General features: G+C 39.8%; 1 protein-coding gene across 4 annotated transcripts in view; it reads right to left on the minus strand.

The window, feature by feature from the left end:
- The window catches only part of LOC140195415 (shugoshin 1-like), a 34,860-nt gene extending 20,168 nt beyond the window's left edge, over positions 1 to 14,692 (minus strand). Inside the window, exons 1-7 of one of the 4 annotated variants that reach the window (XM_072253679.1) lie at positions 14,602 to 14,692; positions 9,071 to 9,145; positions 7,308 to 7,524; positions 6,699 to 6,873; positions 6,426 to 6,616; positions 2,052 to 2,158; positions 1,400 to 1,509 (exon numbers count right to left, since the gene is read on the minus strand). In XM_072253679.1, coding sequence (XP_072109780.1) covers positions 1,400 to 1,509; positions 2,052 to 2,158; positions 6,426 to 6,616; positions 6,699 to 6,846 — 556 coding nt within the window. In that variant the 5' untranslated portion in view covers positions 6,847 to 6,873; positions 7,308 to 7,524; positions 9,071 to 9,145; positions 14,602 to 14,692. Of the gene's footprint in view, positions 1 to 1,399; positions 1,510 to 2,051; positions 2,159 to 6,425; positions 6,617 to 6,698; positions 6,874 to 7,307; positions 7,525 to 9,070; positions 9,146 to 10,951; positions 11,079 to 13,443; positions 13,512 to 14,601 lie in introns of those variants that run through there. The other 3 variants (XM_072253681.1, XM_072253682.1, XM_072253680.1) reach the window with 3 other exon arrangements.
- Between the last annotated feature and the right edge of the window lie 1,058 nt (positions 14,693 to 15,750).

Consider the following 15,750-nt stretch of genomic DNA (forward strand, 5'->3'; position numbering starts at 1 on the left):
GGGGTCTTTTAAGAGACTTTTAGATAGGTACATAGAGCTTAGTAAAATAGAGGGCTATAGGTAACCCTAGGTAATTTCTAAGGTAGGGACATGTTCGGCACAACTCTGTGGGCCAAAGGGCCTGTATTGTGCTGTAGGTTTTCTATGTTTCTATGTTTACAAATGACACCACTGTATTGGGCTGCAACTCAAAAAACAATGAGTCAGAATAGAGGAAGGAGATAAAGAACTGAGAAATATTGCATCATGATAACACCTTTTCCCTCAATGTCAGCAAAACAAATGGGCTGGTCATTGACTTCAGAAAAGGGGGCAGTGTACATGCTCCTGTCTGCAGCAATGGTGCTGAGGTTGAGAGCTTCATGTTCCTACGAGTGAATATCACCAACAGACTGTCCTGATCCAACCATGTAGACACCATAACTAAGAATGCTCACCAACACCTCTACTTCTTCAATAAGGTTAAGAAACTTGGCATGTTCCCTTCAATCCTCACAAAATTTTATTGATGCACCATAGCCAGCATCTTATCTGGAAGCATCATGGCTTGCTATGGCATCTGCTCTCTCTGCATATGACAAGAGACTGGAGTTGTGGACACAGCTCAGCACATCACAAAAATCAGCCTCCCCTCTATATACTATGTCTAAACTTCTTGCTGCCTTACTCTGTGATCCCACCTACTCCATACATTCTCTCTTCTCCACTCTTACGTTGGGTTGAAGATACAGAAGCCTGAAAGTGCTTACTACCGGGTTCAAGGACAGCTCCTACCCACTGCTCTAACATTATTAAGTAGTTCCCTAGTATGATAAGATGCACTCTTGAGCTCTCGGTCTACTTTGTTATTATCTTGCACCTTTTCGTCTACCTGCACTCTCTCTGGAGTTGTTACACTATTCTGTATTCCATTATTATTATTGTTCTTTTACTACTTCAATGCAGTGTTATGAATTGATCTGCATGGATAAGACAAGCTTTTCACTGTACCTCAGTACATACAGCAACAACAAAACCAACTCCAATCCCACGCTAAATTTGTATTGGAGCTATATCTTACATGAAATCAAATTAACATAGCCAGGATCAATTTATGGTAAATCATGGCAAGTTATTTAAACTTGTTTTTATAAAACCTGTACTTGCTAGAAATTTGGAAAAACAGGAAATGCTGGAAACCCTCAGCATCACACACAAAATGCTGGAATAACTCAGCAGGCCAGGCAGATATTTCACTTCATAGGCTCTTCATCAGAACTTGCAATTCCCACTTCTTACTGATTACTTTTTCTCTCCTCCATCTCAAACACAGATTGCTTTTATTAACACATAAAAGAATTGCTCTTAACGTGAATTCTACGATAGTGATCACAACATTAAGATTTACACACGATCTTACCACTTGATAACTTTATTGATAGATGCTGAATGTCTTCCGTAGTAGATGGTACATTTATGCTCTCTACAGATGTGACGCAATTAGCTTTGGAGTTCTCCAAGGGAACGTCACTGGAAAAGAAGCCAGATGGATATAGATTTCACCCCTCAACAGAAATTTTAAAAAGAAAAACTTTTTTTTTTTAAATAAGCTTTGGTATAGCAATTTATTCAGGTGTTTTCAAAATAATTCAACAAACTAACTCTTAATTATTTTAAGAAACAAATCAGTCCATATTAGAACAGGATTTGTTTTGCATTCCAATGGGAGGTAAAAGGGGAAGTTGAAGGTGCAGCAGAGATGGGATCTTGTTGAAGGTGATAGAAATTGTAAAGATCCATTGAATGCAAGAGCATGGAAAGCGAAGATCTGGGCAATATGTGAAAGGCTAGGAACAAAAGAAGCAAGAACAGACAGATAATAAAGGAGACACATTGGAAGGCTCTATCAATTATGGTAGAGCAGAAACAACTGTGATCACTAGTACAAATACAGAAATGGAGGAAGTAAGAGTTTTGGCACTGAATACAGTAGGTGGAGTAGTCAGCATTGCAGTGAAGCACAAGTTTCCAGTTACCCCTCTTACAATACTAAAATTCCAAGACATACTCACTGAATAAAGGGTTCAATGGGTGAAGAACAATCTGGTAACCCATGCAGCAAATCTTCTTCTAAGATACTTAGCTCCCCATCTATAGAATGAGGATTTAACTTCAAACTCTGTTTTTAAAAAAAAGGCACATTATGTTAAAATGATTCAATACAATTCTACTTTGCTCAGAAACTGTTTTAGATCCCATTGGGTCACTAATTGATGCCGGTGTTCATAATTCCAAACACAGTAATTGAGTCAGCACAAAAGTTATGCTTTCTCGTGCAAATATGGATTTTTCTCAGTCAGGCCACATGATGTGATGACGGCCATCACTGAAAAACTATTAGGACAAAACATTTGATTTGACTTGATTACTTACATCCTTCATAAACATGAGTAAAAATGTTTACGTTATGTCTCCGCCTAAATGTGCAATTTATTGAAGAGTTGAAAAATTTACTTATTATTCCCCTCCCTCCACCCAACCAATTCTGTGTGAATAAATTTTATTCATCATCTCAAATTCTGGAGTGGTGATTTGTGAATTGTGCAAAGGTCAATTTCCATTACCCAAATAGCTGTAATGTGAGGACACCGGAGGTATATATAAAAAAACACACATGATCATTCTGAGTGATGAAGCAGGCATGAAGGGCAAAATATCTTATGCGTCTTTATTTCTCGTGTTCTTATTTCCTACAAAATATTTTCCCCAGTGGGTCAGCAACATCAGCCAATAAACTGAGTAGCCACTTATCAGGTATTCCTGCTTGTTAACGCACATAACTAATCAGTCAATCTTGCGTCAAAGCATAAAAGCATGCAGACATGGTCAAGAGATTCAGTTGTTGTTCAGCACAAACATCAGAATGGGGGAAGAAATGTGATCTACGTGACTTTGACCATGGAATGACTGTTGGTGCCAGACGGGTGGTTTGACCATCACGGCAGCTACTGATTTCCTGGGATTTTTACAGGCAGCAGTCTCTAGAGTTTATAGAGAATGGCACAAAAAATTTAAGAAAATCCAATGAGCAGCAGTTCAGAGCAAAAACGACCAGATAATGAAAGGTCAAAGGAGAATGGCAAGACTAATTCAAGCCAACAGGACAGCAACAGTAATTCAAATAACCATATGTTATTACATGAGTGGTGTTTAGAACACATCTAAATGCCCAACATGCTGAAACTTGAAGCGATGGGCCACAGCAGCAGAAGACCGTGAACATTTAACACAATTATTCCTACAGTTCTGATCAAAAAGTTCCAAAACCTGAGCCTCAATACCGCTCTCTGCAACTGGAACCTCGACTTACTCCCTGGTCTGTGCGGAATGGGAAATACCATCTTCAGCTCGCTGATAATCAACACTACTTCTATTTTTCCAAAGTAATAAATTGGATCACTCAAAGAAGGCTTAAAAAAGTAATTTTGATAAATTAAACTACAAAGTTTAAATTTTTTAAGATTTAAAAAATTGCGGAACTGGAGTCAAATTTGTAAAGAATACTTAATCACAGGATACAGGTTTAAATTAACAACTTTAGCTAATTGCATAGGTAAAGCAGCTCCCAATAACGAGGTTAAATAAAAATAAAGGTATTAATTCTTTATTGGATTTATTTAAAGAAGATAGACTGATGTCTTTTGAACAATTAATTGATAAGTATTCCCTTTCATACTCACACTTTTTACAAATACCTTCAAGTTAGACATTTTTTACAAAATTATTTAAGTAATTTTCCTTACATATTGGAGGCTGACCTGTTAGATACTATTATGAGTACCAATCCTTTGATCAAGGGTTCTATTGGAAGAATTTATGATTTATTATTACAATGGGATAAGAGTCCTTTGTCTAAGATTAAACAGGATTGGGTAAAGGAACTCGATTTGCCTTTTACGATGGAGGATTGGATGCGGATTTTGAAACTGGTTAACTCTTCAATTTGTGCTAGCCATTCATTGATTCAATTTAAAATTGTACATCGGTATCAGTTGACGAAGGACAGACTTTTTAAAATCTTTTCTAATGTCATTGTGATAGATGTAAAACTCAGATAGCTACACTGACACATATGTTTTGGTCTTGTTCTATATTGGAACAGTTCTGGAAGTCGGTTTTTTCAACAATTTCTAAAGCACTTGAAATTAATCTACAACCTAATAAATTAACTGTGCTTTTTGGAATAATTCTTCAAAATATTCATGGTATTTCTGTGTCTGACCGACATGTTATTGCATTTGTTACATTGATAGCTAGGAGGGCCATTTTATTGAAGTGGAAGGATACATCAGCTCCCACCTTGTCACAATGGTTCTCTCAAGTGATGCTATGTCTTAGTTTGGAGAAAATTAGAGTCGAACCTTTGAACCTTTATTTGATTTTGAGAAAAGATGGGGCTCATTTGCTCGTTATTATCATTTGAGCTAATTGATAAATTTTTCCCACGATCTAATTGTAAATTTTTTAGTATATTTTCTTTTCTTGCTGGCGGTTTGATGTTTATTTTTAGAAGCTTTTTGCATGACGCATGGCTCCGGGGTTGTACACCTAATGGGTTCTTTTTTTTTCCCTCACTTTTTTTGCTTAGTAGGTTTTTTTTGTTATCACAAAATTTTTCTTTCAATCCTTAGGATAATGTCTTTTTTGAGACATTGTAGGTGTTGTTACTTCAATGTACTCATGTTATTTCTTTTGTATATAATAATAAAAAGATCTGAAAAGAAAGATAATCAACACTAGCACACCTCAAGGATTTGTGCTTAGCCCACTACTCTACTCTCTCTACAGCCATGACTGTTGGCAGAATTTCGGATGGCGATGATAGGGCATGGGGAGTGAGATACACCAGCTAGCTGAGTGACTGTGTGGCACTGTTGGTAGAATTTCGGATGGCGATGATAGGGCATAGGGGAGTGAGATACACCAGCTAGCTGAGTGACTGTGTGGCAGCAACAACCTCGCACTCAACATCAGTAACACCAAGACTGATTGTGAACTTCAGAATGGGTAAGACCAGTGAAAACACACCAGTCCTCATACAGGGATCAGTAGTGGAAAGGGTGAGAAATTTCAGTTCCTGCATATCAACATCTTTGAGCATCTATCCTGGGCCCAACATATTGATGCACAGCAGCAGCTATACTTCATTAGGGGTTTGAGGAGATTTGGTATATCACCAGTGACACGTACAAATTTCTACTGATGAACTGTGGAGAGCATTCTAACTGGCTGCATCACCATCTGGTATGGTGGGGGGGTGATGAGCATGAACACTACCTCAACGCCATCCCCCCCCCCTTTTGCATTACTTATTTAACTTTCTTTAATATACATTTAACAATAATTTGCAGATTTATTACATATTGCAAAGTACTGCTGCTGCATAACAAATTTCACGACATATGCCAGTGATATTAAACCTGATTTTGATTCTGACATTCATTTAGCGGCCACTGTTGGAGGATAAGAAAAAAAATTATTCAAAACCAATTCTTTCCTTAAAGATCCTGAGATTTTGTACTGTTGCAAACTGCAAAATGTTTCTTATGAACCTTAACAAAATAATCATTTTAATGTACTTCTAAATTTACCAAAAAGGCATTACAAAGAAATTTCATTTCAAGTACAAGGTGGCATCACTCCTTTCTTCTCAGAAAAATATTTAACATAAAATTACACTTGAATCATACCATAGTTAAAAATGTATGGATAGAAAAAAAATCAAAAAGTTACAAAGTTGCAGTAATATCATTATTATATGCTGCAAATTCAAGTTGTAAAACAACTGATGATAGCAACAGTGACTCAACAAACTGATCTTAAAATAATTTCAAAAAAATTTAGAATTATTTAGCTTCAAAACCAACAAATATCATGCTCCAACGTTCATTTAGCACATTGTAATGTATTCGCTAGAATTGTACATTTTGCACTTTGACTTGTTATCTGTTAGAATTCCATGGTTATTTTGTCAGTTTTGAATAATCATTGTTACTAAATGGCAAGTGGTACTTTGCCCTGCTGACCAACACTGACATCACCCCTCCCTCCAGGAAAAACAGTCCACCATGCCCTGAAGATTACTAAAACGTTGCATGGTCAGATGTGGTTATACCTTTCAGAAAATTAAAAAGCCACATGATTACTTCCGTTCCAACAAAGCTACAATGCTTTCTAAGAGTAAAAATTAATCATATCACATATGCCCAACTTAATTTTGCTGTTAGAAATCTAGTCAGGTCACAAACATTCATAAACTCCACTGATAAGAGTTCAAATAGATTTGAAATCATTTTCATTTCAAGATACCATAGAAACTGAAAACACCTGCAATTAGCAATAAAAATTACAAATGAAATGAACAGGTTTGTATTTGAATGGGATACCTTATCTTGTTTCAGGTTATAATTTTCAACCTGCTTCTTTAGCATAAGGATGTAGAATATCATTGCTTGCCGTTCTTTTTTCAAGGACAATATGATATCCGATGCAACTCTCAGTTTCTGCTTTTCTGCTTCCAGAGACAAAGCTAGGCTTTGATTGTTTGCCTGGATACTTTTAATGAAAGAGTTCTTATCTGTCAAATTAAAAGAAAATAGTAAGCAGGTCTGATAGAAACTGAAACTGAATGTTTTACAGAGATAAATTTCCATGCTTACTTAGTACTTTGGAATTAACTTTTGAATTCAAAGTTTGCTTTGCTCTGTTGATTTTAGCTTGAGCCTGACTCCGTTTCTCTTTCATGCGCTCCTTGATAGCTTCCAGATTTTCTTGGATAGGGACCTTCTGACATTTTTTATCAGCCATCTTCTTTCTCAATCCTTTAAGATTTGGCTATAAATAAAAAGTATATGAAACATTATTACAGTTACAAGAAAAAGCGGTGACAGAAATTTGTTCCTTGTGCTTCTTTTTGTAGATGTAGAACAAATATTTCAATCTGCCCAGTTGAAATAAATATTTTCACCCCAATCTACTTTTAAATGGTGGATCAAAGGAATGGAAAATGCACAATAGATCATATTAGAGGAATGTGCTGCTTTGTGTAAATAGAATGAATTGGGAACATCTAATTACTATTTTCTCTTCCCTTAATTTTTATACTTTTCATTCTTTTCACTTAAATATACAATGTATGCTGCTCTAATTTCTAAGCACTTCTTTAACGATTAACATCTGTAAACATAACACTTTGTATTGAGTTTCTGAATCCAAGCCATATTTGAAAAGTCTCAGATGTAGTTGGAAAAACTCTCCTCTCTACTTACTTATGACCCTCAAGTCAGTTTTTTTGTCCTATCCAAAGACTTCTCAAGAGTCTGATGGTGAAAGCTGAGCTTTGAATTCATTAGCAGATTTTTTCCTAAGCCAAACTTGAGCAGAAGTGTCCGGTGTTAGGGCAAACCAGTTCACAGATTTACCACAATCTACTTGATAGTTTGGAAAACCAAGAAAACAATTCTCCTGAAGGCTCTTTTTCTAGCTCTAAAAGAACAAAGAGTACAAAATGAAAGAAATAGATTTAACATTTCAGTTCAAAGAGTTTTCACCAGAACTAGTGAAAGAGCAGCAATTCAAATTTTTTACTGTACAGATACTGAGATATCAGCCTGAGCGCACACCTCTCAGCATCAGCGGCTCCGCAGTGGAGAGAGTGGAAAACATCAAGTTCCTTGGGGTGCAGATCTCGGACAATCTCACCTGGTCCAGGAACACCACTGGGATTGTGAAATGGGCCCAGCAGAGATTGCACTTTCTGAGGAAGATTAAACAAGCATCACTCCCCACTAACATCTTAACTACATTCTACAGAGGTGTGGTTGAGAATGTGCTGACCTTTTGCATCACAACCTGGTACTCCAGCTGCAGTGCTGTCGACAAAAAAGCCTGCAGAGGGTGGTTAGGGGAGCAGAGAAGGTTATTGGGGTCTCCCTACCTTCTGTCCAAGACCTCTTTCAGAGTCGATGCCTCCAGAGGACACGGTACATCATTAAAGACCCCTCACACCCTCTCCATGAACTGTTCTTCTGCCATCAGGCAAACATTACAGGAGCATCAAAACTAAAACCACAAGGCTACTAAACAGCTTCCTCCCACAGGCAGTCAGACTGCTAAATAGCTGCTCCACCTAACTCTGCTTTGGACACTTTTAACTTGCACTGGACACTTATAACTGATTTTAACTGACATGTGGCTGTTGTGTTTTACTGTTTATTGTTATGTTTATTATTTAGTGTTGCGTTTGTTATGTTATGATTGCACTGCTCCTGAGAAACGCTCTCATTCTGCCCTGCAGAGCTGATGTACAGTTAGAATGACAATAAAGTTTTTTGAACCTTTGAATATTGCCTGACCTGCTGAGTAATTAGTTTCTTTTACCCCCCCCCCATTTCTAGTATCTGTAGTGTTATGCTTTACAATTAGAATAAATAGCTGACTGCATACACAAGGAATATCAAAATGCACATAGCTGCTTGTCAGTAGACAAGATACAGATGCACAACTATGGTTTGCTTCTTTTTACTCCTTTAAACAATCTTTTCACTTGTACTATTAGTCATTTGCTATTTATTCTCTCTTGCCGTACCCACTGTTTTCCTTCCCCTACCAATTTTCCCTGCTTCTATCTTCTTAAAACCTGCCACACCTCTAATGTTTGCCATGTTCTGATGCAAACTGCTGGGCATTTCCAGCATCACTGATATTTTGCTGAGACACGAGACTGCAGACGATGGTAATTGGAGCAACATGCACAAAATGCTGGGGGAAGCCAGTATGCCAGCCAGCTTCTATGAAGGCAGAAGAATAATCAATACTTGTGGGTCAAGACCTTCTGAATTACTCCAACATTTTCTATGTTGTACTTTTGTATTTGTTCTTTCTGATGCTTTCAACTTTCCAAATTAATATTTTAGTCCATAAAAAAATCACTCATACACATTTCTCCTCTAAATAATCTGAAATGCTGATCATATTCATTCATCAGATGTAGTTAAATTTCTGATATATTCATAACACCATTGTTTCCCACCTTTACAGACAGTTGATCAAGCCTGTTCCATTCAAGGATGTGCTGATCCTATTAGTATGTGCTTCCATACAATTCCTAGGGGAAACAAAAATCAAAGGAGTAAATCAAGTAATAACTCTGAAGACCAGGCTTCCACAAAACTGTACAGAAATCTCAACAATCAATTCCTGATTTTAAAAAATGACAAACACACCAAAACTGGAAAGGGCCAATAACCTTGCAGGAAGATTTTATAACACTACTTTGGAGGATTAAAGTTAATTTATAAGGAGGTGGGGAATCATAGAAGCAGTGTAGTAGTTGGGAAGGAAAGAGTGCTCAATTGCATTTACTTTAACGCAAGGAATATCACGGGTCAGTCAGATGAGTTTAGAGCATGGGCCAACACTTGGAAATATCATATCTTTGCAATCAGAAATATGGTGGTGGTGGTTTGGGGGGAGAAAGGGAGAAAGAGGAGGGCGGGACTGGCAACTATGTATTCTTGAAGTTTTGGAAGGTGAATCACTTATCATAATATACCTTATCTCTTACCAGTTTCCGGAGCCACAGCATTTAATGTGAAAAGGGAAAGATTTAAAAGGGACTCAAGGGGCAACTTCTCAACTTCTTCAAACAGAAGGCAGGGGACGGGAGCAGGGGGGAAGGTTACATGTGTAACACACTGTAATATAATGGCTTCTCTGTAATGTTCCACTGCAGAGGTAATGGTTTCTCTGCAGCAGCAATGTTGAGGTTATGACTAGAGATAACAGGGCATGCTAGCCAATGAGCAGGATGTTGTTCTTTCTTGTGTGTCTGGGAGCTGGGAATTCGTGGACTTTGGCCGGGGAGAGATGGGGAGATAAGACACAAATAGAGAGAGTTGGTAGACCGCAGACAGAGTGGACTTGGATCGAGGGTCCAAGGGTCAGCGACGATCGGAGGAGGTTGACGGTGGACGAACGGCCTTATCGATGAGCTCCATTAGACTGTTTCATGAGAATGGGCCCTTTTCCTTTTTATTGTTTCTTTACTAACCATATAGTCAAATTAAGAATTATAAAGCTCAATTGTTTAATTGCATATTGTGTACTGTTTGTTATTTCGTGGTACTGATTTGTAACAGGGGGCACATCACACAGCATCCACCCAGGCGAGATTTCTAAAGTTTGGCCGGTCCGGGGACTATCAACCCTGTATTAAGCTGCTAGCCGAACCGAGAGTTACATATGAAATAAGTTGACAGAGAAAGCTAGAAGGCGAGTACAACTACAGTTTTTAAAAAAAAAACATTTGGACAGGTACTTAGATAGAAAACATTTGGGAGGGATATGGGCCACATCCAGACAAATGGCACTAGCTTGGATAGACATTTTGGTCAGCATATACAAGTTGGGCTGAAGGGCCTGTTTTGTGCCATACAACTCTAAGCAGCTGGTCCAGTTGGGTTTCTGGTCAATGATGGTTTATGGAGGACTGGCAATATTAAAGTTCACAGTTCAGTGCTACAATTGCTTATGCTTGTTATTTATTGCTATTTACTTATATTTGCATTTGCACAATTCGTTGTCCATTGATCCTGTTTACATTTGCTGAGTAAACCCACAGAAAGAATCTCTGTGTTGTACATGGTGACATGCATGTACTCTAATAATAAGTTCTACTTTGACTTCATTGATGAATTGATTTTCATTTTCTAAAATTCTGTAGCTTCTGAAAAGGTTCCATGAGATTGGAAAATAGCAAATGCTATTCAGAATAACTTCCATCTATTTACCCTATCTTGCCCAGTCATGATTATGTGCAAATTTCTTAATCTTCTTTACTCCAACAACAATTTCAACCTCTCCAAACCAAAACTGCAGCTATCCTAGGCATCTATAACAGCAGCAATCTCACCTGGACCTTCCATACTGGTGCACGATCAAGAAAGCCCGTCAGCATACATACTTTCTTAGGCATCTGAGAAGATTCGGCTGTCCACGAAGATTCCTTTGAATTTCTATAGATTGACTAATGAGATTATTCCAATGGATTGCATCTCAGACTGGCAAAGTAAGTGTTCTGATTCAGACAAAAGAACTTGCAGAGAGTAGTGTTACGATTTCATAATGTACCAGCAACAAGAGATGACAAATTGAGTCAGGTTTTAATATTAAAACCACTATATTTATTTACATTTACTCAAAAATATAGAAATTAAATAAACTACTTTCTTAAACAGAAGTTAACAGTGTTATGCGTCTATAGCTCCCTTACAGTCAAACTTAGGACCCATTCTTAACAAATCTTACTTAAGCACAGTCGTAAAGTGGCAGTTCAGAGAGTCCCAGTAATTCACAAGAAAGTTGAGAGGAGAGACTTGTGGATTCACAATGCAGCGACGAGGCGATCACGACAAATTCCAAAGATTCCACGACTAGCGAACAAAGAAATGGTTACTGAAGATCCTAGCCGAGGAATACTGTTCCAAAGTCCACGAAGAGTGATTTCGCCCATGGATCATACAAGGGACAGACACGTCTCCACAATGTACAGTGTGCCGCTGATTAACCAAATCCTTTGGGTATGGGTAAGCATTAGACTTTAAATAAACTACTTTCTTAAACAGAAGTTAACAGTGTTATGCGTCTATAGCTCCCTTACATTCAAAATTAGAACCAGTTCTTAACAAATCCTACTTAAGCACAGTTGTAAAGTGGCAGTTCAGAGAGTCCCAGTAATTCACAAAGAGACTTGTGGATTCACAATGCAGCGATTTTCTGTGCTGTAGTGTTCTATGGTTCTATGGTTTACCCTTCTCGATCGTGAGCTGTTGCCGAATAACTGGAAGCTGCGATCTTCACTCTCTCTCTCCTTCGACTCCTTCTAAGCACTGTCCACATTTCTTTTATACAGTTGGCATACGTCACAAGGTAACACTCACAGAAACTAAACTAGGGACTCGTGACGCCCACAGTAAATGGAAGTATGGACTCCAAGGAAAATGAAACAGTGGACACGTAACAGTAGTAAAATCTGCCCAATCCACCTCAGGCTCCATCACCTCCTTCTATCCAGTCCATTTACAGTGTATTGCATCAGGAAGATGAATGGTATCAAAGTCGCCTGCCACCTTGGCCATTCCCTTTTCTCTCTTCTACCTTCGGAGACAAAATACAGGAGGCTGACAGCCCAGCCAACCTGACTCAAGAATAGCTGCTTCTTCACTGCTATCAGACGTCTGAACCAATCAGCTTTTTTGCATCCCTTTCCCAATGATGCTGTCACATTCTCACTCTCAATTCTACCTCTTGTTTATTCTGTTGTCACTTTAGACTTTCCTTTTGCACTATCTGTGCACCATTCTGTTGTTTTGCACACATCCTTGTGTTTATTATCTGCTGTTTACAGTTTACTCTGAGTTGCACATGAGCAAAGAATTTCTTTGCTGACATATACAACAGGAAACCAATCAAATCTGAAGCCCCATTCTAGTAAAGCTTTGCTGTGCCATTTCCATGGTGCACCACATTCCTTCAAATTGTCACCATTCTAATCTAATCAATGACAACTGTACAGGGATTCAAAAATTAAAGAGAAAATAAAATGCTGGCATGTAGAAGAATGAGAGGCAATCTTCTTGAAATGTAATGACAAGTAATTGCAGAGTCACCTCATTACAAGGATGTGGATACTGTAGAGAGTGCAGGGGAGATTTACAAGGATGTTGCCTGGATTGGGGAGCATGCCTATGAGAAGAGGTTGAGTGAACTTGGCCTTTTCTCCTTGGAGTGATGGAGGATGACAGGTGACCTGATAGAGGTGTACAAGATGATGAGAGGCATTGATCGTGCAGATAGTCAGAGGCTTTTTCCCAGGGCTGAAATGCCTAGCACGAGGGGCCATAGTTTTAAGGTGCTTGGAAGTAGGTACAAAGGGGATATCGGAGGTAAATTTTTCACACAGAGGGGTGGGTGCGTGGAATGCGCTGCCAGAGAAGGTGATAGAGACGTATACAATAGGGTCTTTTAAGAGACTCTTAGGTAGGCACATGGAACTTAGAAAAATAGAGGGCTATTCGGTAGGGAAATTCTAGGCAGTTTCCAGAGTAGGTTACATAGTCGGCACAACATTGTGGCTGAAGGGCCTGTAATGTGCTGTAGATGTTTCCTCTAAGGGGGGGTATCTAGAACTATTGGGATCAGACTGCTTAATTAAGATGGAGTTAAGGAGCGAATTTCTTTACTCAGCGAATTGTCAGTCTTTGGAGTTGAGAGAGCAGGAAAGTGGGAGTGACCAGAGGGTCTGAATGGTTTGCTCCTGTCCCTACTTTTTAAAATATTATCGTCAGCCAATCAAGACAGCATTAGCTGGAGAGAAACACAGCTATTACATTTCGGATCAGTTACCTTTCAACCGAATACACGACTGTAACATGGAGAGAAGTCAATCTGCCCGTCTAGTCTAGGCTGGCACCCTGCACGTCATGAATTGAGAAAAGATCAATGGCAGTAAACTTTTAACTCCTGGAAATATGGATCTGAGACCCAGCATCACGGCGACCGCAGCTTCGGCTCTCATTCGCAAGTTTGGAGATGATACCACCACAGTGAGCCGAATCTCAAATAAGGATAAATTGGAGTATCGAAGGGACATTAATAGCCTAGCGACGCGGTGTAATAACAACCTTTCACTCAGAGTCAGCAAAAACCAAAAAGATAATCATTAGCCTCCTGAAGGGGACGGTGAACTCACTCTAATTTACATAAACGATGTTGAAATCGAGAGCGTTGGGAGATTCAAGTTCCTAGCAGTAAACATCACTGAGCTTGCCCTAATCCAACCACAAAGAAGCCACAAGCAATAAAAAAGTGCACCAGCATTTCTACTTCCTCATGAGGCTAATAAAATTTGTTGTCCCCTTTGACCCTCACCAACTTTTATCAATGCGTCATAGCTATTTGGATCCATCATCCATAACTGCTCTGCCGTGACGAGAAAACTCCGGAGCTGTGGACACAGAAACCAACTTCCATGCCATAAACTCCGTCTACATTTCTCGCGGTCTCTGTAAAGCGATCAGCATAATCGCCCACCCACCCCAATCGCAGAAGTTACAAAAGCCTTAAAACTCATACCACCAGGCTTACAACTTCCATTCTAGTGACGTAATCCCCGTACTGGATGAACTCTTGACTCACAATCTACCTCGTTGTCTGTCTGCACTCTATTATTTCACCTGGCTCTGCCGCAATAAGATGATTACAACAGCGCATTGAGGTAGCACACAAAACAAAGTTCTTCGCTGTAACCGTGACAATAAACATTGAGCCCTCACGTGTTGCAGACTGGAATCCACGGGCGTTTCCCGTTCCTTTGTGCACTGACAGAGCTTCCCACCCAGGAGAGCTGTCCATCCCTCTGTAAACAGGTCGGCCAGGCACACTAACTGCACCAAGGTGATAAATCTAATGAGGGCTTGTAAGTCACGCCCGACACAGTTGAGGGAGGGGAGTGGGTCGGTGAACTGGGAGCAACAAGGGTAAATCAATGTACAATGGACTTACAGCACAGATCCGAACCCATTGCTCGTCCCGCTCCGGACACAGCCATTCACCTCCACATTCCTCAACCGTCACGTCCGCCGTGTGTTCCAAACAATCGATTCAAATTCCGCTACGGCCGCATCTGATTGGCTCCCTGAAAGCCGAACGTATGACATCACTCTCCACCACGCCGGGGACGGGAACTCCGGCAAGAGTACGTTCAGTTCGACGTTGGAGTAAGTTCACTGAAGACTTGCAAGGACCCTCTGCTTCATTTTTACCTGCTTAAACAGCCTTGTTTTGTTTTTTTCTCAGGTTGTTAGGGGACCGCTGGAACACCCTTAAGGCGTTTCCTGGCCTGGAAATTCCTTCCTATCAGCACATTAAATAATTTTAAACCAGTCTTTCGCATTCCCATTCCTTTCCTATTTTTAATGTAAAATAGCAAATTTGACTATATATACTGTACACAATTTAAATATGGCATACCGCATTCTGTTTAGGTTATTCAAATTCGGAATGTGAAGTGATTATTTGGGTAGGACCGTGTGCTACTGAATTTAAAGTAAGTTGTTTATACCTCGAAGGGCAGCTAAAGTTCCCCAACCATATCGCAGCCACCACCCTGTGACCAGACATTGTCCTAGTGTCTGAGTCTACTAAGCAAGTGGTGCTGCTGGAGCTGACAGTCCCATGGGAAGATAGCTTGGAGGAGGCCTTTGAAAGGAAGCTCTCCAAGTACGCAGGACTGGTTAGCAACTGTCAGCAGGCTGGATGGATAGCGAGGTGTCTCCAAGTGGAGGTTGGTTGTAGGGGATTCATAGCCCGTTCTTTAGTTAGAGCCTTCAGCATTTTGGGCATCGAGGGAGAGAGGAAGAGGAGAGCCATCCGCAGTACCACCGATGCGGCAGAGAGGGCCACAAGATGGCTGTAGCTCAAAAGAGGGGAGCCATGGAGCCATAAGTAGCTAGCCATCTGGACACAAGCTGGGGTCTGATCAGCCCCGGCTGGGTCACCTGGAGGAGGTTGTGTGATGTTGAAAGACCCGAAACACCCGATGATTCCAGGAACATCACTGAAGATGTGTCCAGAAGCATCAGTAGATGTATGTACACAGCTTAAGTGTTAGTGCCTGCAATGCACCGGTGCAGTCTTGGCCAGATGGAAGTT

This window comes from Mobula birostris, chromosome 3, assembly GCF_030028105.1.
Source record: "Mobula birostris isolate sMobBir1 chromosome 3, sMobBir1.hap1, whole genome shotgun sequence".
Lineage (NCBI taxonomy): Eukaryota > Metazoa > Chordata > Chondrichthyes > Myliobatiformes > Myliobatidae > Mobula > Mobula birostris.